A 23,088-nucleotide genomic window follows, 5' to 3' on the forward strand; every position below is an offset into this window, starting at 1 on the left:
TTATTATTTTTTGCGTTAGGTCAAATGTTTAAAAATATTAGCATCCGTGACCAAGTGTGCATAAAATGCACACCTATAAATCAAACTATTAAATATTATATATGGATTTATTTTTCTGCTCTAATTTTATTTTTTGTAAATCCAGGTCAGCCCTAATCATACATATCAAATGGAAGAAATAGTGTGTTTTAGGCACACTTGGGAGACAGATGCTACTCTGGTAATTTTCTTTTGTTTACAATGTGCAAATTTTAGTTGGTGGCCAGAATTTTAAAGATTATGCAAAAATAAACAACTTTGAATTCTAACCTTATTTAAATTGTGAAAATTAATATGAAGTTTTTTAACACAAAGTGCAAAGTGTGCCTAAAAGGCGCACCTGGATACCGGAGAGTTAAAGTGATGGACCCCAGTGTTTATATTTGCTTCACCAAGGCTGTCTTCTTTCATTTTCATGTGAATCACTCATTTGTTTTCTATCTGCAGTCAGAATTGAGGTTGTTGGGGTTCAAGGTCAGTGTTTTAACCAATCATCACCCATCTTTCTGTACAAAAAGGAAAAAAAAAAAAAGAAAGAAATCCAAGTCTGGCCTCAGTTCCCATCACCCCCTGTGGTCTTGTACTGTGAGGGGCTCCTGTACAGCTGGTCTGGAGACAGGTTCACCCTCCTGACGTTCAGCTCTGCAGCCAGAGCCCTGGCCCTCTGGTAGAAGAAGAGAGAGAGCTCCCGGTCTATGAGGAAGTTGTGGTAGATGGTGGCGAGGCGCGTGCACAGATGCAGCTGAGACCTCTTGTTGCCCAGATCCATGGCTGCAGCCAGAGCCAGGTGGTAGTAACCGGCAGCGTCGAAGGGGTCCTGTAGAGGTGAGCACCACATCAAACATATGTACAGATACTATAGAAACAAGTCCAAAATTAAACATATGTACAGATACTAGAGAAACAAGTCCAAAATTAAACATATGTACAGATACTAGAGAAACAAGTCCAAAATTAAACATTTGTACAGATACTAGAGAAACAAGTCCAAATTAAACATATGTACAGATACTAGAGAAACAAGTCCAAAATTAAACATTTGTACAGATACTATAGAAACAAGTCCAAAATTAAACATATGTACAGATACTAGAGAAACAAGTCCAAAATTAAACATATGTACAGATACTAGAGAAACAAGTCCAAAATTAAACATTTGTACAGATACTAGAGAAACAAGTCCAAAATTAAACATATGTACAGATACTAGAGAAACAAGTCCAAAATTAAACATTTGTACAGATACTATAGAAACAAGTCCAAAATTAAACATATGTACAGATACTAGAGAAACAAGTCCAAAATTAAACATTTGTACAGATACTATAGAAACAAGTCCAAAATTAAACATATGTACAGATACTAGAGAAACAAGTCCAAAATTAAACATATGTACAGATACTAGAGAAACAAGTCCAAAATTAAACATATGTACAGATACTATAGAAACAAGTCCAAAATTAAACATATGTACAGATACTAGAGAAACAAGTCCAAAATTAAACATTTGTACAGATACTATAGAAACAAGTCCAAAATTAAACATATGTACAGATACTATAGAAACAAGTCCAAAATTAAACATATGTACAGATACTAGAGAAACAAGTCCAAAATTAAACATATGTACAGATACTAGAGAAACAAGTCAAAACCCTTTTAGTGCTTAATAGGTTTTTGGCGTTATTGCACAAACATGGATGGATGGATGGATGGATGAATGAAAGGAAGGAAGGAAGGATGGATGGAAAGAAAGAAGGATGGATGATAATTAATGGATGGATGGAAGGAAGGAAGGATGGTGGGTCCTTAAAATGATTGGATGGTGTTTTTTCAGTCCTGTCCGTTCCACAGTTGACTACATTTTTTTTATATTTGTGTCCAAGCATTTATTAATTAATTGCTTGTAATCGTGTGTGAAGGGGATTTTAAACAATATGGTAAAAAATGCTCTGTTGGAAATGTCTTACCTTCAGGTCGTGGAATATGATGTCTCCCAGTGTCTGGTAAACCCTGACGTAGTAGAGCGTTTCCTCGTCGAACTGCAGAGGTGCAGGACACAGTGACAGCGTCTTGAGGTAAAAGTGTTCGGCCAGTTCATACTGTTCCAGACTGTGATACAGAGACGCCAGGCGGTGGTAGGACACCCGCACATTCAGACGCTCACCTGGAAGAATCAGCACAAGAACGCAAAAACCAGACGGTTAGGTTTCAGCTGATGATATCTGAATGTCTGAAAAGTTCTGATTTACTAAAAAATGAAAAACTATTTGCTTTTGCATGTAATGCATGTACACTTTTTTCTTGCACTTCATTCTGTTGCTGCCTTGATCATTGAATTTCCCCAATGTGGTATCAATAAAGTCTAATGTAATGTAATGTAATCTAAAAAGTCAGATTAAAGTTGAGGATTATTATACAAATATATCATATGTATATATATATATATATATATATATATATATATATATATATAGAGGGTATGCACATACGTAACTTCCTCTCCAGGCCACGCCCCTCTAAGTCAGACTGAGTGGCAAAAACCAACCTGCTCAACATGACAGAGTATAGCTGTAAACACAGCCAGAGTGGGAAAATGTGAAATATGAAATTAAATGAAGGACAATTGGACTGGACATGAGTCTGTACGAGCTACCAAAGAACAAGTGGTCCATGAACACTGACATGTGGACAGAAATCGCGTATCTTGTCATCCAGGGTGTAGGGGATCAGCGCTATTTTTACCTGAAACAAATATACATGGTTTCATCATCACTGACAACCAGGGTCCAAAACTAGGGCCCAGAACCAGCTGATCCAAAGTGCATTTACAGTAGACCGTGGACTGACCCCAGTGAATATATGCAGGATCTACTGGTACTGAGGAGGTTTACTGAGTCTAGTTCAGATCAAGTACTTTATACAACACAAATACTACTGCTGTGGACCAGCAGGGGACAACTTTATTCTCGTAAATTATGACATTTTTCCCACCTGTTTTTAAATTATGACATTATTCTTGTAATATTATGTCTTTATTGTCAGAATAGGACAACTTTAATTTCATAAACGAATGACATTTTTGTTAAATTATGAGGGTTTTTTTTATAACTACAACTTTATTCTCATAACATTGTGATTCTTTTTGACTTTATTCTCATAAAATTATGGGTTTTATATCGATATTTTATGACTTTATACTTGTAGTGACAAGTGTTTTTATTTTCTCATGTGGCCCTAATACGCCATCATATCTTTATTCTCCAGTTCCCCCATATTTGAAAAACTAGGTTAACCTCAGTTCAAGTTAGTTTACTAATCGTGTAGGAGCACAAGGTTCAGAATCACACAAATCAAGATAAAAACCATGAAAGATCTGATCATGAAACCAAGAGCTTTACTAAGAAGTAACGTTAGCCAAAACAATACGTCATTTAAGGTCTGATTTGACCCAAAAATACAGCATGAATTAATGTTAGCTGACACCAAACAGGATCCACAGATCTAGGTTTGGTTTCCTGGATTTGTGGATCCATCTACTTCTCTTTTCTTTGTCTTTCGGTGTCTGTAAAACAATAGCTCCGACTGTTTTTCAAACCTGTTCATACAATCAATCGCACAACAACTCTTCCCCATTTTTTATTAAATATTGTTCTTCAGTTTAGACAGTATTGAAGCCAACGCTGCCACTCATCTCCCTCTTTCTGCCACTCAGTGGGCGTAACCGTGGTGACGTCTGCTAGCGGTGACGTCATGTGCATACCCTCTATTATATGTATGTATATTTATAATATATGTATATATGTATGTATGCATATTATATGTATATATGTATGCATGTATGAATATTATATGTATATATGTGTGTGTATGTATGTATATTATATGTATATATGCATGTATGTATGTATATTATATGTACAGGGTGGGGAAGCAAAATTTACAATATTTTGAGGCAGGGATTGAAAGACAGTGTATGACCAATTAGTTTATTGAAAGTCATGAGAATTTGAATCTTCAAATCATACTTTACTGCATTTGTAACGGTCTTGTTGTCTACCTCAAGTTCAATTGCCATTTTTCTCATGGATTTGGTTGGATCCTTTAGGATTTTGGATTTGAGAGCTTTAATAAAAGCTTTGGTACGTTTTTTGTTGCTTCCTCCACTTCCAGACTTCCTCGTAATAGTTTTGCTCATAGTCATTCTCTTCTTTCCATTATAAACAGTCTTTATGGACACTCCAACTATTTTTGAAATCTCCTTTGGTGTGACGAGTGCATTCAGCAAATCACACACTCTTTGACGTTTGCTTTCCTGATTACTCATATGGGCAAAAGTTTCTGAAAAGGTATGGATAATAGTGTTAGGTATGATTATGACATCAATATATGTTTGGTTTCAAAACAATTGACGTAGTGCCTGCTGAGAAAAAACAACTAAATGTTCATTGTAAATTTTGCTTCCCCACCCTGTATATTTGTATGTATGTATGTATGTATGTATATTTTAATTGCGTTTATATTTTCATCAGGACAATAACATGACTTTCATCTATTATACATGTAAAATCGTCTGTCAGCTCATTGGCTGTGGATCATGTGATGTGTTCATACCCAGGCTGATGCTGATGTCCAGGGCGGTCTGAGCGAACTCCAGCGCCTCCCTGTGGAGTTTCAGACTGAGCATCAGTTCAGTCAGTTTATTACACAGCCTCAGCCTGGTGTGAACATGGTTACTCTTCACTGCAATGGGCAGAGCACGGTCCTACACGAACACCCACAGACACCCCGAAACAGAGCAGTAGGACATTTAAAGACTTTTTAAAGAAAAACAGAAAGGTGTAAACTGCACATTTAAAGCAGGGGTTTTAGTCTGACTGTACCCTGTAGAAGGTGATGGCCTTGTCCCGGTCCTGGCTGCTGTTGAAGAAAATATCTCCTGCAGCTTCTAGTAGTTTGAGGACAGATTTGGTGTCTCCTGTGCTCAGACCCACATCTTGAGCTGCCTGCAAATAACATTTCCAAAAACACATGTTTCTCCAATTCCATTTATTGGGACATTTTGTGTTTATCCTCAGGGTGTTGTGCGCTGTGCAAACTAAGGGCTTTTTATAATTTTTACATTTAAAAGAACTTGATTGACCTGGACATAGAGGTCCACCAGTTCGATCTGGCCCAGCAGGTGGTAGATCTTTCCTGCCTGTAACCAGCCATAGGCCTCCTTCTCCTTAAAACCCAGATCTATGGAAATACCCAGACTGGTCTTAGTGTAGTCTAGAGCTGCCTGATAGGCCCTGAAACACACACAGGAAAGACATGACATACAAATACAAGGAAGAAGAAGTATGGGATGTCACTGGGGTTAGAAGAAGAAGAAGAAGAAGAAGAAGGAAGAGAAGGAGGAGGAGAAGAAGAAGGGGGAGAAGGAGGAGGAAGAGAAGGAAGAGAAGGAGGAGAAGAAGAAGGAGAAGAAGAAGAAGGAGGAGGAGGAAGAGAAGGAGGAGGAGAAGAAGAAGGGGGAGAAGGAGGAGGAGGAAGAGAAGGAGAAGAAGAGGAAGAAGAAGAAGGGGGAGAAGGAGGAGGAAGAGAAGGAAGAGAAGGAGGAGAAGAAGAAGGAGAAGAAGAAGAAGGAGGAGGAGGAAGAGAAGGAGGAGGAGAAGAAGAAGGGGGAGAAGGAGGAGGAGGAAGAGAAGGAGAAGAAGAGGAAGAAGAAGAAGGGGGAGAAGGAGGAGGAGGAAGAGAAGGAGAAAAAGAGGAAGAAGGAGAAGGAGGAAGAGAAGGAGAAGAAGATGGAGGAAGAGAGGGAGAGGAAGAAGAAGAAGGAGGAGGAAGAGAAGAAGAAGGAGGAAGAGAAGGGGGAGGAGGAGGAGAAGGAGCAGAGGAAGAAGAGGGAGAAGGAGGAGGAGAGGTAGAAAAAGAATGAGAAGGAAGAAGAAGAGGAGGAGAAGAAGGAGGAGGAAGAGAAGAAGAATAAGGAGGAGGAGGATAAGGAGGAGGAGGAGGAGGAGCAGGAGAGGAAAAGAAGGAGAAGAAGGGGGAGGAGGAGAAGAAAGAGAAGTAGAAGAAGAAGGGGGAGAAGGAGGAGAGGTAGAAAAACAATGAGGAGGAAGAAGAAGAGGAGGAGAAGAAAGAGAAGTAGAAGAAGAAGGGGAGGAGGAAGAGGAGGAGAAGGAGGAGGAGGAGGAGGAGAAGAAGAAGAGGGAGAAGGAGGGGGAGAGGTAGAAAAAGGAGGAGGAAGAAGAAGAGGAGGAGGAAGAGGAGAAGAATAATAGCCTTAATTGTTATTGTGTGTACAATGAAATTAGGAACAATATGAAAAAAAAAACAATACGTAAGAAATTAAGAATAAAGCAAATATATAATTACAAAAATGAAGAAGTAATAGAACAGAACATTTTACAAAAAGTAAAATAAGAATAGAACTAAAAGTAGAGTAAAATGAAAACAGACATAAAATATGACACAATATTACTTCTATTCAGTGTATGTAAATCTATAAAACAGTGCATTTCTGTTTGCAGCGTTGGTCTGAACCACTGCCGTACTTGTCGGTGCCCAGACTCAGGTAGAGGTGGCTGATGTGGTCCAGGGCGTCCCCCTCCTGTCCTCTGTCTCCGGTCCGCTGCAGCAGCTGGACCTGGTGTTGGCTGTAGATGATGCACTGGGCCTGGTCTGGACTCTCACACCCATACAGACGGCATAAGTGTCTGGTCGCAGTCAGCTGACCTGGAAATGAGGAGGAACTTCAGATGATTGGAGAGTTAAAACTAAATAAAACCCGGCAAAAAACCACTGAAATATACACAGTCTGGTGGTCTTTTACCACAGCTGAACCTAATGTAACAAATGGCTGTCATTACATTCAGGCTGCAGGCACATGTGGCCCAAATCCGATTTTTTTTTGCCCATTTGTGACTTGTATCCGATCTGTTAAAGACAGTTTGAACAGCACAAATGCGACCCAGACCACTTTCATATGTGGTCCTAAATCCGATACACGTCTGATATTTTGCAATGCGACTTCAGTCTGAACGGCCAGGTAGCATTTATCCGAGCTTTACATTATTGAAATGCGACAAACGTCACAATTCTGCATACCTAAACACAGTGTGTTCCTGCCTGGTCACGTATTACATCAGGACTTCTTTTGCTCATGTGGGTCACTTCAGGGTCGCATTTAGTTCATACTCAAAACTGATGGAAGTTGCATTTAATGTGTAGTAGAAACGAGCACACAAAAAAATCTGATTTTGCCAAAAAATCCGAATTGTGCATTAAGACCTGCTGTCTGAACATAATGGACTGGGTATGAGAGTAAATGAGGAGGGTGTTGCATCATGGGTTGTTTGTAGCATTTATGTTGCGAGACTAGCAAGTCTTTTTTTTTTTTTTTTTAAAGACTGTGTTCAGTTGTTCCACTTTAACTTGCAGGAGTTTTGCGTGTAGTGTTTTTGTGATGATAAAAACAAGTTCAGAAATCTTTTGCTGCAGACATCTGATCAAAAATAACAATAACACAAAAAAAAAAACAACTGCTTCATCTAACAAATTTGTTCTTAAACGCTACATACATTTAATTTGGGAAACCTGTCACCATTTTCCCCCAGATATTTAATTTTATTTCATGTACAAACACAATTTCTTTATTTATAATTATTTAATTTATTATCTCCTGATTTGCAGTCAAGCTCATCTTCTACATCCTATATTTCCCTCCATTATGTGAATCACATGTGAACTTTGACATACTTTTCCCCAAATGTAATTAGATCTATTCAGAGTCCTTGATATGTATCAGAGTAGTGACACTTCCATAGACTCCTGTTTTCAAAGAAAGACGCACCTACTTCTGGGTCATGGAGGGGCTAATAGTTCCAAACATTGAGTGTAACGCTGTCAGAACACATTCATTTCTATTCCAGCTGATCTATCAACTCTAGCGGTAAGTTAAAAAGATATTATCATCTTTCAAATTATCGAGTGTATTTCCTGTATTAGCGCACATTCATGTTGTAAATTCAGTTGTCCTTGGTTAGGGTTTGTATACATTTATGTCTTAAACAACTGTTATGTTGGATTTTCAGCTGTAGTCCTATAGTTTGCTAGCTTGACTTGTCCAGCTGTTGAGATTTAACCACTATAAGCACAAAGTATGGAGTTTTCACGATAAGGTAACATTAGTACAAATGTTGTTATCAGTGGGTTTTATTTTAGTTGTTTTGCTGAACCTGGTGGTGTTTGGTTCAGTTTGTCAGCTGGGCTAATGCGCTAATTAGGAGGAGAGCTGCTGTAGAGCTGAGCTCTGATAATTAAAAGTTCATTAAAGTTATTATTCATGAGTTAAAGGAGGAGAAACTTCTGTCACTTGGCGTCTGTAAGATCCAACTCATCCTATAAGGATTCTGTTGAGTTTGCTAGTGTTGAGTTTTTAATGAGTTTATTGTCTGTGCTAATGCTAACATGCTAGGTTAGCCGCTATGCTATCCGCTGGTTAATGTCATATTGTGTGTGTTATCAGAGCAGAGCTTGGCAGACACACAGTGTTCACAGCTAACCACTGTTTTCTGTTTGGACCACAGTCCTATAATAGTAAAACTTAAAAATGATAAATTGTCTATCTCCTTATGAGAACAATACAACTACAGAATGAATGAACTTGTAAAGTTAGCACCTCTCATGTAAGTAGTCTATCCAAGCTAACACCAACCTGTCCCCCCAAAATTGAAGTTTTCCAAGTAATAAAGTCAGTCCTTTCAGTGGTCAACCCCACTACTCAGAAGTATAACACACACAACAGTATATACAGTAGTGACACAACAGTTGTGTGTGGTTTATTTTCAGATTTACCATGCTCACTGCTGTTTCTCCCATGAAATAACATGGGAGCGCTTAGTTCGTTTGAACCTTTTCAGGCTTACATGAATCATGTGATCACATCAAAGTGTGTCATAACTCTTTTTATAGGGCTCTGGATCTATTGTGGGTTACTAGCGATCCATAAACCCAGTTTGGTATGAATTCCACCAATAGTTTTGCTGCTAAAGTGTTAACAAACAAAACAAAACAAAAACAATACCCCTTGCCTTCCCTTTGGGTAATTATTAGGACTCTTTCTTGCCTGTCTGTATTCTATGGTAAATTCTAAAATGAGAAGAAAAGTGGAAAAATAACATTTTTTGTATGTATTATTATTTTTGCTTCCTTGAATTTTCATTTCTATATTATGTTGTGCAAAGAAGTCAATTAGTAGCAATCAGGAATAAATCAATTAAAAAAAAATATCTAACCGCATCACTCCGTTCTACTTACAGTCTAACAGGTTGGCACTGATAGCCAGGAGCAGAGCCCACTCATAGCATCCTTTCCCATAATGCACCTGGTGCTGCTTCACATAATGCTGCCCCAGCTCCAGTAGCACTGTGATGAAGTTCTCCTCATGGCCTTCTTGGTCCAGCTCAGAGAACAGACCTACAGCCTGGGTCAGGTGCTTCTGGGCTAACCTTTTAGCTCCAGCCTTCAGACACAGCAGGCCTGCAGGTGAAGGAACAAACAGTCTGACACAAGAAAGTACAACACAGATACATCTGCTTTTAAGAACTGCATGTTACCTAGGTTGGCCTGAGCTACAGCCCAGTTTGGCAGGTCCTCATACTCTTGGCAGATGTCAACAGCTGCTTGGTAGCTCTCTGCCGCCCTCCGCAGGTCACCCATGGAACGAAGCGCCACGCCACACATATTCAGAACCACACCTAAATGTTATATGAAAGAAATCATTACAAAACCTTAACAGACCCTGAAATACCTTAGGGTGAACTTTTCTCCTAAAATATCACACTTCGTATCAAACAGTAATGAAAAGTCAGAAAACAGCTGACTATAGTTATATAGTAACAAATGACTATTAATAACAATCAGACTTTTTTTTTTAACTGCAGAAAAGTCACTAAAATAAAAGTTCAGTTGTATATTCACCAAACCCGGATAAACACACAATTTTAACTGTAACATTTAATTCTTAATTTTAGTCAAGACTGTTTTTAGCTTTTGTTTAACTGTCTCTTATTCCTGTTTTAAATTACTTCTTTATTTTTTATCTTTTCTGCACTTTCCTTTTGTTAAATGTTTAATTCTCTATGATTTTAAGGTAACTGTATCCCTTTGCAAAGCGCTTTGAAACGTCTTGTGTATAAATGGTGCTATATAAATAAATTGGCAGTGTTTACTGCCACAGTACTGTGGCACAAAATATCATTTTGTCTATTGTCACAGACCAATCAAATGTTAGCATTTGTACTAGAGCCAGTTAGGGATACTGTTTCATGAACTCATCAGCCTCTTGTTTTTGTTTTTTTTTTACTCATTCGTCTCTTGTTGCCACAGTACTGTGGTCATACATGGCGTATACTTCAGTTCATTCTTTTGTGCATTTTGCAACAACAGTACTGTGGCAATTGATGGAAGAAATGACAAATTAGTGATAGTGTATAGTATAGAATAGGAATAATTGTTGTAAATACTCTGTATGTTGTTTTATGGTGTTCTTTGCTCTGGAGGCTGGAGAAGGTGGGCGGAGCTTCATGTTTGATGCAGTAGTGTGCTGTGGGACTTCAGTTCTGTGTCAGTTCAGTGCTGTGGTCCTGTGGAATTCGCACTCTGAACGTTGTCCCAGTGGCGGATTTATATCAATGTTGGATTTACCTACCGGCACCATGCCCCCCCAGACCCCATATAAAAATCATTTAGAAAAAAATAAATAAATAAAAGTACTACTCCAACCAAGAATTGAACCCAATTCTTCTACTTTACAGTCCAACACATTAGTGAGTGAGCTAAAAATCCACTGTACCACTAGCAGACCTATTCACTATCTGCTTGCCTTGGTACTTTTCAGGCTGTAAGCTACTAGTCTAGACATGATATAACGAGGGCGCTGATTGGTTCTGTGGTAATACACAAACTGATATTTCACAGGGAGTAACAGTAACAGTGAGAGACAAGTTATTTTCTGATCCAGTTTAATTATTCCACAATTTTCACATGGAAAAGTGTGTGGTGTTACAATTATAATGAAATATATACTGAAACATAAAAAAATATTTTTATCAATTACTAGAAATGTCAGGCAACCACAGACATTCAAAATGGAGACTTTTTTTTTTTTTTTTGCTAAAGTTAATCTGTTTTTGATCATGTAATAGTTTGCTATACTATGTGGCAAATAAACGTGACTTTTAGACAACATTTAGGCTATATAATGTATATTATTATGGATGTAGGCAGAAAAGATCTTTCCACTCTCTGTTCGGTCCGGTTTTCTGACTGCGACTGTCCAGGCAGGTTGAAACGTAATAACTCATGCGGTCACATGATCAGGTCAATCAAGATATGGCCTCTCAGATATTATATCCTGCATTTATTACCTCCATCAGGGAACAGCAGAAGTTATGTTTTCATCAGGGTTTGTCTGTTAGCAAGATAACTCAAAAAGTTATGGATGGATTTGGATGAAATTTTTAGGAAATGTTGATACTGGCACAAGGAACAAATGATAAAATTTTAGTGGTGACTGGGGAAGGGGGGTTATTTATTAGAAAAAGTGTGTGGTGTTTTAATTATAATTAAATATATATTGAATCCTTAAAAAATATTTTTTATTAGTAATTTAAAAAAAAAGAAAAAAAAAAGTCATCAATTACTAGAAATTTCACGCGACCCCAATAATTTTTTTTTCTGAAGTTTAACTGCACAGAGTAAAACAGACAGGGAGGGAGTTCAGCTTTCTATGAGCCAGCTAGTTACTACAAAATAAAAACAAGTGTTCAGAGAACGCAAACCTCCGCCAAGCACCCCGAACGGTGTGCATGTGTGGATCAACCTTTTCTTTTTAAATTAAACAGTTTTAAGGTTGTTCCATACAGCAGAAAAAGTTGAACCTCGGTACCAGTCATGTGTATGTCAAATTATATTAAATTCCAATCAAAATTTGTTGAGTTATAATGAAAAATGTGTCGTAAATGGGATTTTCAATGTTAAATTGAAATGTTCACAGAGTCCACATTCCACAGGGATGTGGACAATTTTGAGCCAGATACAAGATATTGTTATAAGCTACAGGTGGATCAAATTGGAGGCTAATCAGAGTCGTTTTGACTTTTTTTATGAATTTTCAAAAATTGCTCAATGATGAATGATAGGAAAATTTGAGATTTTGTGACCTTGTTGTGACCTTGAACTTTGGCCTACTTGGCCCAAAATCTAATGGGTTGGTCCCAGGGCCTAGGCCTATCTGTGGGTACAATTTGGTAAAGATGGTTGGAACGGTTTTCCCATAAAGTTGCTAACAAACAAACAAACAAACTTGCAAACAAACTAACAAACACACAAAGCAAAGTGATCACAATACCTCCTGGCAGAGGTAATGAGCAACATACAATTGAACACACACTGTTTCTTAAACACATTTAGCTGTTAAAACACAGACCTTCTTGAGGAGTAGTGCAGTGTTCTGGCATTGCAGACAGGACTGACTCCAGGATATCCAATGCAACATCTGGCTGGTTGTTATCAATGTGGAGCCACGCCAACCAGATGAGAGCCCCATTTCTCTCAGGGATAGAGTGTGTTTGCAAGGATGGACTGTTTTTGACCAGGGTATGCATATATCGGATGGCCCGTCCAACCATTCTGTGCTTGTAAAACAGCTGACTGAGACAGACAGTGAGGTGGTGTCTGAGCACATGGTAGTCGACGCTTCCTTCTTCGTGGACCTCGATCAAAGAAAGGGCCTGGTGTAAGTACGGAGCCACATGACATGGGACGGAGGCTTCCTGCTCCGTGACCCCATACAGTCTGCTGGCATTGCGCAGAAACTGGTCTATGCAGCTGAGGCAGTCGGTCAGAGTTGCTGACGGCTCTAAGGAAGATCTCCTGGTTGAACTGACACTGAGGTAGGGAAGGCAGAGCTCGCTGTACAGCCGTCCTAAGGCAAGGTATCCATAACTTGGGGAGATGCTGCAAGTTTTTGGAGCCCCTGAGCAAAGATCAAGCAACCTCTCAAGGTAAGGAACCACTCTAGCTGGCTCGGTTTGAGTCCAGTGATGCTTTGTTAACAGATAACAAGCTCGAGCTTCTGCCTTTTTGTTGCGGGACAAGATAGCTTTCTTGAGGATGTATTTAAGAACTGCGTCATCCTCGATGCTTTCCAGACAGTCTGACATGCCCATTAACAAGGCAACAAGTCGCTCTGTCAGTGCAAAGAAGCTCTCTGTGTTTTTCTGTAAAAGATATATAGTGGCGAGGTTGGAGTAGATGCTAGCTAACAGTCTGAGATCTGTAAATCCCTCTCGTGGCACAATGAGCGCTTCCTCCAGGTAAACTCGAGCTTGGCTGTACTTCAACCGTCCGGCGCTGAGCTTCCCCAGCAGAAAGCAAAGACGAGTTTGAGCCCATAAGAGACGCTTCTTCCTGGCGGTTTCCCTGGCAGCACTCAAAAAGCCCGTCAGCTCGTCTTCATCGGAGTGTCCGGTAAAGGCCGAGGAGGACAGCAGTTCAGGACTCAGCCGGTAGAGGACACCGAATTCTGCCTTGTAGTCCCGGTCTTCCAAAAAAGAGAAGATGGGGATGAAGTTGTCTGTGTTGTTGTTTCCTTCTACAACTGTATGGACGGTGAAACAGGGTGGTTTAGGTGGGTCTATGGTCTCCGTAGGCAGGACTGAGTCATTTTTAGTCCCATTTACAGTCGCAGCAGGACCTCTGGATGAAGCTTGCCCTTGACTAAGGATCCTCTGGATGTTTGTCTTTAATTCCGACTGCTGAGGATCACCTTTGCTTAAAAAACTGTCTTCAGGAAATAGAGAGAAAAAGAGGGGATGTTATGGTACAGAAGATACGCTTTGCAACAACATGAAAATAACATGAAAAACTGTGGCAATACTCACTGTTTTTTTTCTTTTCCGAGTCCTGGTGATAGATGTTATCTGGGATTGTACAAGCAGAGGACAGTGAATGAGACAACATACACTACAACAACAACTGGTGAGTAAAAGAAACAGAACACGCATCAGTTAAAGGGTTAAAGATGAAACTTATTAATACTTGCAGTTTTATCTAATGGAAAGACCTGAACTATGTCCTTAGTTTAATCTAGGTGGGGACTTTTTCAACCTGATATGTGATATATTAGATTTCATTCAACGCTTGTCTGAGACTTCAATTCAGTAGAAATTTATTAAGCCCACTATGGGTAGTTTGTTAAGACCAGCAAAACACAACACACAAAAAAAACACAAAAAGTTAGATGTGATTTGGTTAAATTCAATCGAACATCAGTGTTAAAGCTATACTGTACGATCTGGCATTTTTACACTTTTCTTCTGTAATCTTAAAATGCTCTTAATAAGCGTGTATCACACTAAAATGTAAAAGAAATCCACCAGGTTTTGAAACTCAAACAGATAGAACCCAGGGAGTTAGACGTTGAAAGTATGTAAAGTTTAATTTTCACTTCAAGACAGCGTTAGTTACGTTTGTTATGGACCACACCCCCATGTAGATAACTGCTGCCCCCCTCTGTTTTTTTGACAAATCGCACCCTGAATGTATCGACTTTGAAACGTCAAATGTCCATGGACAGTGTGCGGAGTCTGGGCCGCTCACAGTACGCACAGTCCAACGCACAGTCCACTGACTCTATGGAGCCTTTGTTGTAGGTGATGAGGTGCAGAAAAGACAATAATCCACAGACCAGACCCTTAAATACAGGGTCTTCTAATGATAAAGAAGCCCAGCAGGTGGATGATGTTGTGTCTGATTGCTGAGGGAGGGGTCCAAAGCCATGCCAGAACAGACCGTGACACCTCCACCTCTACCTCCGCTTCCTACCGTGTGCGTCAGGTGAGGAAGGGAGGCAGGGGGAAACGGGCGGGGCTTTGGAGGGAGGCGGGTTGTTCATGTTCAAATTTTTACTAAGTGCTGTGCGACATCAGATCGGTAGGTGTAGCTTTAAGGTGGGTAAACATGATAAGGATCAGATAAAGAACAACGCAAAGAACGGTGAATGTGGCAGGTCATGGTGGGTTCAGGTTCCTTGCCTGCTGGTTTGTTTGCATATGCGAGGCTGACTTTTACTTTTGTACTTTGCTCTAAAATGTCATATTATCTTTTTTTTTTTTTTTTTACTTTATTTAGAACAGCACAGTTTACATATCAAATATAGACTTTTCATATCAAACATACAAAGTAATCAGTCGCAATTGAAGTTATTATGTATAGAAAGAAAGGAGACAGGTTAAAGGACAGATTAAAGTTGAGGGTTATTATATCAAAAACAGATAAAACTGAAGAAAAAGTGGCTTTTTCTGTCAAATATATCATTAACTGAACATAAACACAGTGTGTCCATTCACTGTCATTGATCCAACTCCATGAGCTTTACTGATGAATCAATGTTGTAGAAGATGACAGTGTTTCCACGGTAACTACGGAGCCTCTGAACATCCAAATGGGTCATATCTGATGACCGTGAAAAGATGACAAACTGTATTTAACACCAATTATTTACACGTATTGATAGGATTAGTAGATCAATAGGTCTTTAACAGTTTAGATCAGTAGATGGTTTTGGTCCTCGGTGGCTGTTTGGGTCTTCATGGGTTAAATACTTGAGTAAATAAAAGCATGCAGCCTCTGTGTTCTGTGTGTCTTACCCAGTTTGTAGTTGTGACCAGTGTCATTCTGAGATTTCTTCTTCAATAAGGCAGTTGTTTCTGCTATGACTTTGTCCTCTTGGAGACTGAAGAACGTCCTTTTCTCTCCATCCAAAAAAATCTCCTCTGAACTGGAGATAAAATAGAACAAACAGCGGCACATATACCAGTCATTTACCTGGGTTAACTGGGCTACTGTAGGAAATCGAGGTGACGTACTCACCTGTAAATGTCCCCAGAAGGTTTTACTAGTTTTGTCTTAACCAGGCCAACGTCTCCCGTCGCCTCCTTCCTCCCCGTGAACCAATCAAAGCAGGATACCAGAAGTCCCACAATGGTGATGTGGTCATCTGGGGCTATGCTCAGCTCATCTGGACCTTCAGCATCGTACTCCTCTAAGGCCACGCAGGTTCCTTGAGCTAAATGGACAACAAAGATAAAACCGGATTAGATTTATGAGGCTCTCTTATTAAATATTGATCAATGGAAGTACATACAGTAGATACTATACTTGAGTAAAAATACTAATAACACTAATAATATAATGTAAAAATATTTAAGTCAAAATGTTTTGTAAAAGTATGTATCATCAGCATAATGTCAAAAGTTACAGTATTAAACAAGCAGTAAAATGGTCCCTATTAGTGTTTGTCTGTGAAATATGATGTTGGATTAGTTTAGATTAGATTAGATTAGATAGAACTTTATTGTTCCCTTGGGCAGAACCCTTGGGAAATTGATTGATTTGATTTGACTCAGTGATTTATTCCGGATATGCAATGAAATTGAACATAAATGCAAACACGCAAACATAACTAATAATACAAATATCAACAATCATAACAATCTTAGACAGAAGAGCAGCACAATAGTTCGATTTACATGCCCAAAAAGGGGTGGGAAGAAAAACAACTTCAGTTGAGGTTCCAATAACAGCACAAACACTGAATGTAGAGTATAAGAAACATTATAAGAAAATAGTAACACAAGAACTATAAAAACTATTAAAAAAAATAGTAGTGAAAAAAACAAAACAGGCAATTGCACATTGGAAAAGTACTAGTAGAAACAACAATTGTAATGTAATGTGATGTGTAATTAACAGAATATTAATAATAAAGTAATAGTAATAATAATAAGTACCTATTATGTTATGTTATAATATGTACTATATATATATATATATATATATATATATATATATATATATATATATATATATATTATATAGTTTAATAATCACAGGATAGGTATAAGTAATTAATAATAATAATAAGCAAAAGTAAAATCACAACAATAACAACAAAAAACTTTCACACTTCATTCATTTTTTCTGCTGCATTAATGATTGTGTTGGATTTTAAGGCTGAGCTCATTTGCTTTATGTTGTCTATTGTTTGGAGTTAAATTTACAACCAAGCATCACACTTAATCACATGTAAAATCAATGCATTTGGGGATAAATGGTTTTAAACTGATAGGAATGGGAAGAAAAATGGGAATCTGATGCTGTCAGACAAATGTAGTGGAGTAAAGAATAGATTACTTGTCTGATATATAGAAGATTAAAAGTATTAAGTTACATGAAATACTCTACTTTTATGCACCTTACACTTACATTCATTCATTTATGTGTTTCTGATATTATGTCCATAAAACTCCGTTGTAAATCTTACCAAACTGCAGAGGGAAGCTGCACGCAGGTTTTCCATCACCTACTAAAATACTCTCTGTGCACGATTTCAGAAACCATCTGTGGGAAGATGGTTAAGATGATAAGAAATAAAAACACTACATTATAAAGAGTACAATCACAAGTACACAGGTCTCCCATCTGAGGACACTGCCTCTACAGTGTTTGTCTGTAAGTATGTGTGGTACTCACTGATGGAAGGGGATGACCGGCTCCACAGCAGGTTTGGGGGCAGTACCTCGGCCTCCGTCAGCCAGGCACAGCACGGTCCACCCCGAGCCCAGGAAGGGGGGCTCAAACTGGGCTATGTCTCCCTGCTCCAGGTACAGGTCGCCTCCAGATGTTGAGCTGTCAAACATCTGGTTAACACTGCAACTCGCAAACAGTGAACCTGAAAACACAGACAAAGACAACAGTTATATTTATATTTGACCATTTTAACATTAAATATTTAATGCATTTTGTGGTTGTTGTTTCTGTAAAGAATAAATGGCAGTTGAATGTGTGTACATGAATTATCAATAAGAGCGAATACCATTTTATCACTTAATAGAACTGACTACATAAATACAGCATGTTGCAATTATTATTGAAATGGAAATAAACTATAGTTAATTAACATTTGGCAAGATATCATTTATACAATATCACATCATCAGCATACAATGATATACAAAATATGTTATAGACACTGTTTTTAAAGCACTTTTTAACAAATTAAAACCTTTTTCTACTAAAACTGAGAAGCTGCCAAATCCTTTGTAAGGTTTTTAATTTAATTTTATTACCTCCACCAAGTGAAACAGCAGAGGTTACATTTTCATCGGGGTTTGTTTGTTTGTCTGTTTGTCTGTCTGTTAGCAAGATAACTCAAAAAGTTATGGATGGATTTTCATGACATTTTCAGGAAATGTTGATACTGGCGCAAGAAACAAATGATTAAATTTTAGTAATAATCAGGGGGGCTGATCGGCCTTGGCGGTGGTCTGCGCTCTATTAGTGCTTTTCTAGTTTTAATTTGTGTTTCTTTTGGATATGCATATTGTACAATATATACGATATATATTGGAAGTGCCGAAAAATGTTGGATTAATTAATTTATTTCAAGTAGCAATAGTCATTATGTGGAATGGGTATTTACTGTCAAATCTAAATCTAAATTGTGAATGTGTATATGTGGGTTTTAACCATCTCATGTTCATTATTTGTTGGATTAATACTATAATTTCCTAGAGATTATTTTGATCTCTACTGTTATTGACTGTTTTGTACAGTATGACATACAGTACATATAAAGATAGATGTATAAAATAATTACCCAAATAAAGCACTAATATCCCAAAATATACCTAGTATACCTAAGTGAATGTACTTGTTTGTATATGTTTATTCATAGTACGTTTGTATTCAAAGGTGTTACAAATGTTTTTAAATGTATATTTGCAACAATGTAAGATGTCATGAACAGATTCTACTGAACTCCCTTAAACTGATTCATTTCATCACGTACCTTCCTGCATGAGGATGGCTTTGTAAATAAGATTCAAGGTTTCCTCCTGAATGGAAACCTCAACAGATATGTCCTCATCCAAAGAGCTGAGCCAGAACTTTTGGTCAAACAGTAGATTCTCCATGCAGTGTCCGAGGAAACCTGAAGAAGAGAACGATGAGGAGAACGGTGACAGGAAGTGGGAACCGTTTATTCACATTAACCCAAAAAGACCCAAACATCCACCAGCGACCAAAACCATCTACTGATCTAACCTGTTTAATACCTGCTGATCCATTAATCCTATCCATGCATGTAAATAATTGGTGTAAAATACAGTTTGTCATCTTTTCATGGTCATCACATATGACCCATTTGGATGTTTAGAGGCTCTGTAGTTATCGTGGAAACACCGTCATCTTCTACAACATTGATTCACCAGTAAAACCCATGGAGTTGGATCAATAAGAGCGATTGTAGACACTTGTTTTATGTTCAGTTAATGATATATTTGACTGAAAAAGTCACTTTTTCTTGTTTTCTCTGTTTTCTGGTACAATCTGAGCTTTAATGAACATCTATATGACCAGTAAATTAAATATTGGAAAATTCCTGATTTTCACTGTAAAAATGCAAAATACAGAGGATGAGTTCATAATAAATGGTGACAAATCACTTAAGAAATGTTAAATATAGAGAAAAAAATCATTTGAGAAGTGCCACAAAAGTAGCACTGGGTCTTTATGGGTTAAGGCTCTTGTTTCATTGGTCAGTATAGACAACAGTAGACAACAGACTATAAGACTGATACGTTTCATAGCCATTTCTTCTTTGATTAGCTTTTAAACTTTTCCATTAGGGCTGCACAATATATCATTTCAGAACTACCACTGTAAACTGCTCTTCCAAAATCTAAAATACAGCCAATTTAAACATCATGCAAAGCCAAGCAAAACTGTTCTCAACTGTCTCTCATATAATGTATTTAATGGTTTGGTCTGTATTTTTTAACCCACAACATATTTTTCTGTATTTTTAACCTTTCATAAGTAATTTATCACCATTTGGTCTAATATTATCCTCTGTATGTTACATTTTGAAGTGAAAATCTGGTATTTTCCTATATTTAATTTCCTGATCATGTAGATGCTCATTAAATCTTACGTTAAAATTGAGGATTATTATATCAAAAACAGAAACAACTGAAAAAAGTGACTTTTTCAGCAAAATATATAACTAACTGAACATAAAGTAAGCCTCTCCAACCACTGTCATTTGTCAGACTCCATGGGATTTAGTGGTGAATCAATGTTGTAGAAGATGATGGTATTTGCGTGGTAACTACGGAGCCTCTGAACGTCCACATGGGTCATATCTGATAATAATAACAATGATAATACATGTTATTTATAGGTGCCTTTCTTGGCACTCAAGGACACTGTATGATAAACAGGAGAGTATAAAACAAGCAGTAAAACAGAGTAAAGCAAAAGGCAGGTTAAAAAACGGGACAGGTGAGGTAGAGCTGAGTGTCATCCACGTAGCAGTGAAAATTGATATTATATTTCCAACCATGAAAAGACGACCGACTGCATTTTACACCAATTATTTACATGGATTGATAGGATTAGTGGATCAACAGGTAATAAACAGTTTAGATCAGTAAATAATTCGGGTCACTGGTGGATGTTTGGGTGTTTAAGGGTTAAACTCTAACATATACTGCAGTAAAAATGATAATGCGATGTCAATCTTTTCCAATCACATGCAGCCGTGTTTTACATTACATCAGAAATAGTCAGTTCCATCTGGTTTGTTGTTGTTTCCCAAACGTACCTATTGTGTAGTAAGTGGTGAATTTCCATATTTCCTCAAATGTTTTAAAAGACACAAAAATGACTTTTTCTTCACTGTTGATGGAGACCAGATGAGCAGACAACTCCTGCAGAGACAAATTTGGTGTTTTATGACAACAAAACAACATCGCAGTAATGACTGTCTTCCTCACAGACGCTGCATTAGCCTCCATGTGTAGATTAATGTTTACCACATGAACGTGTGTGTGTGTAGGTGTGTGTGTGTGTGTGTGTATGTTTGTGCTGTACCATGAACAGAGCGTTGACCTCAGTGCTGTCAGCCTGCAGAATGCGAAGTTTCCCTCTCAGCATTTCCTGTGACTCCTCGTCTGCAGGAAGGCGTTCAGGACCGTGGACCACATCCAACAGCATGGGCAGAGCTGAACACACAGCAGCCGATGTTTCAGCCAGTACCACACACACACACACACACACACACACACACACACACACACACACACACACACACACACACCACTAGGGATGGGAATCGAGAACTGGTTCTTTTTGAGAACCGGATCCCAGTAGCTCGATTCCTTGGAATCGTTTGCCTGACTCCTTAATGATTCTGCTTATTGATTCTGCCTTAGTTGCGCATGTGTGATGACGTCACGCGTACGCTGCATTGTTATGGTCAGAACGTAGCCAACATGGTGTTGAGGCAGAAACGGTCTAAAAAGACGACACCAGGTCCACTGGAACACTGTCAAAGCTTCCATGTCTTCAAAAGGCTGGAATCCCTCCAATCTGCTCAAACATTTGTCCACAGCATGTGATTCATCTACAGGAATGTCACATATTTGATTCGCTACTTAGCGACGCTTGTGAATCTAGTGGCAGACTAAACGCCAGGCCTAGTTCCGGTTCCGGTGTGGGCAACAAATGTTGTACCCAAATACAAGTTTCCGAAGGTAGGGGAAAGGAAATGAGGTGCACAACAACAGGAGACGAGCCAGGCTGAGTCGAACTGGTTCATCGTAATGGAAATGTGGCAATAGAGGAATTAGTAAAACGTCTTTAGTTTCACTTTCACTGCACCCCCCCCCCCCCCCCCCCCCGACCTGGGCCTGGTGTCATGGTATATTTTCTCTGTGCAGATGGAAATATAGAAGACAGTTAATGCAAACACACCCCTTTGGACTCTTTTATTCCCTCACCCAATGACAATCGATAAGAGAGTCGATAAGGAATCGGCTCGATAAGCAAAATCGATAATGGAATCGGAATCGTTAAATTCTTAACAATTCCCATCCCTACACACCACATAATCACAGTGTAAATGTGTGTGTGTGGTGAACTGTGTGTAGTGAATGTCCCCATGAGGATCATCTGTTTGTTTGTGCAAATGCAGTTTTTTCCAAATATCTGATTCTGGTGATGCATCAAATTCTTAAGGTTTTTTTTTTTTTTTACGTCTGTGTTTATGTCTTTTGTTAAGTGTTAGTGACGTTTGAAGCTCTTTTCTAGTGCTGAATTTCTTGCATTTTCTCTTTCATTAACCGTTTATCGGGCAAGTGACTATTTTTGGTAATTTCCACAAACATTAAATATGGGGCCAATCCTGTGCATCAGTGAGTTCCAGAAACATGTTGGTTTTTATAACTACACAGTGATTCAGAGAGATTTTATAGACATTTTGAAGCTGTAAATAGTGAAAATGAAAGATTTTTTTCAGTTTATGAAATTATAACAGTTGTTTTATTGCATGTGTTTACTTTTTAGCAAGTGCTGCTCAGAGGTAGACTGTTGTCACTGGCCCCATATTTAATGTTTGCGGAAATTACCAAAAAATGGTCACTTGCCTGATAACAAACATGCTTAAAAATGCTGAGGTATTTGTCCTTAATAAAGGTAAAATATTTGATGTAGTCATACCTGAGTTTCACCATGACATGAATATAAACTTTTGGGTTTTCTTTTATGATGGTGTTAATTATCATTACAGTGCATTAGCGCCACCTACTGTTGGGAAGTGTGAATGCACGGCGCTCGGCTCCATAAAAAATAAAGCTCAGGATAAGTTTCTTAACATTATTTTTTTCCTCAAACAAAGACCCAAAACCCACTAAAAAACATGCTTGCGATCCACTTTTGGGTTGCAACCCACCAGCTGAGAATCACTAAATTAGAAAGACAGTAAATGACAGTGTTTTCTACATAGAAAATCACTCTCTGCCCTATTTTTTTAAACCTTTATTTAACCAGGAGACCCTAACCCTTGAGATTAAATCTCTTTTTTTAGAAAGACCTGACCAAGAGGCACATCAGTACAACACAAATGAACTAACAGAATATAAAACTTACATA

At 38.3% G+C, this 23,088-nt stretch overlaps 1 protein-coding gene across 1 annotated transcript in view; it reads right to left on the bottom strand.

Annotated features, from left to right (window-relative positions):
- Positions 1-592: 592 nt before the first annotated feature.
- Positions 593-23,088, bottom strand: part of sh3tc1 (SH3 domain and tetratricopeptide repeats 1) — a 28,233-nt gene continuing 5,737 nt past the window's right edge. Inside the window, exons 3-19 of the mRNA XM_030162878.1 lie at positions 21,031-21,161; positions 20,762-20,867; positions 18,947-19,087; positions 17,629-17,827; positions 17,420-17,496; positions 15,967-16,162; positions 15,744-15,874; positions 13,977-14,015; positions 12,521-13,879; positions 9,648-9,788; positions 9,349-9,570; positions 6,585-6,765; positions 5,183-5,333; positions 4,923-5,045; positions 4,654-4,804; positions 2,010-2,206; positions 593-856 (exon numbers count right to left, since the gene is read on the bottom strand). Coding sequence (XP_030018738.1) covers positions 593-856; positions 2,010-2,206; positions 4,654-4,804; positions 4,923-5,045; positions 5,183-5,333; positions 6,585-6,765; positions 9,349-9,570; positions 9,648-9,788; positions 12,521-13,879; positions 13,977-14,015; positions 15,744-15,874; positions 15,967-16,162; positions 17,420-17,496; positions 17,629-17,827; positions 18,947-19,087; positions 20,762-20,867; positions 21,031-21,161 — 3,809 coding nt within the window. The remainder of the gene's footprint in view (positions 857-2,009; positions 2,207-4,653; positions 4,805-4,922; positions 5,046-5,182; positions 5,334-6,584; positions 6,766-9,348; positions 9,571-9,647; positions 9,789-12,520; positions 13,880-13,976; positions 14,016-15,743; positions 15,875-15,966; positions 16,163-17,419; positions 17,497-17,628; positions 17,828-18,946; positions 19,088-20,761; positions 20,868-21,030; positions 21,162-23,088) is intronic.

Source organism: Sphaeramia orbicularis, chromosome 18 (genome assembly GCF_902148855.1).
Source record: "Sphaeramia orbicularis chromosome 18, fSphaOr1.1, whole genome shotgun sequence".
In the NCBI taxonomy this organism is placed as follows: domain Eukaryota; kingdom Metazoa; phylum Chordata; class Actinopteri; order Kurtiformes; family Apogonidae; genus Sphaeramia; species Sphaeramia orbicularis.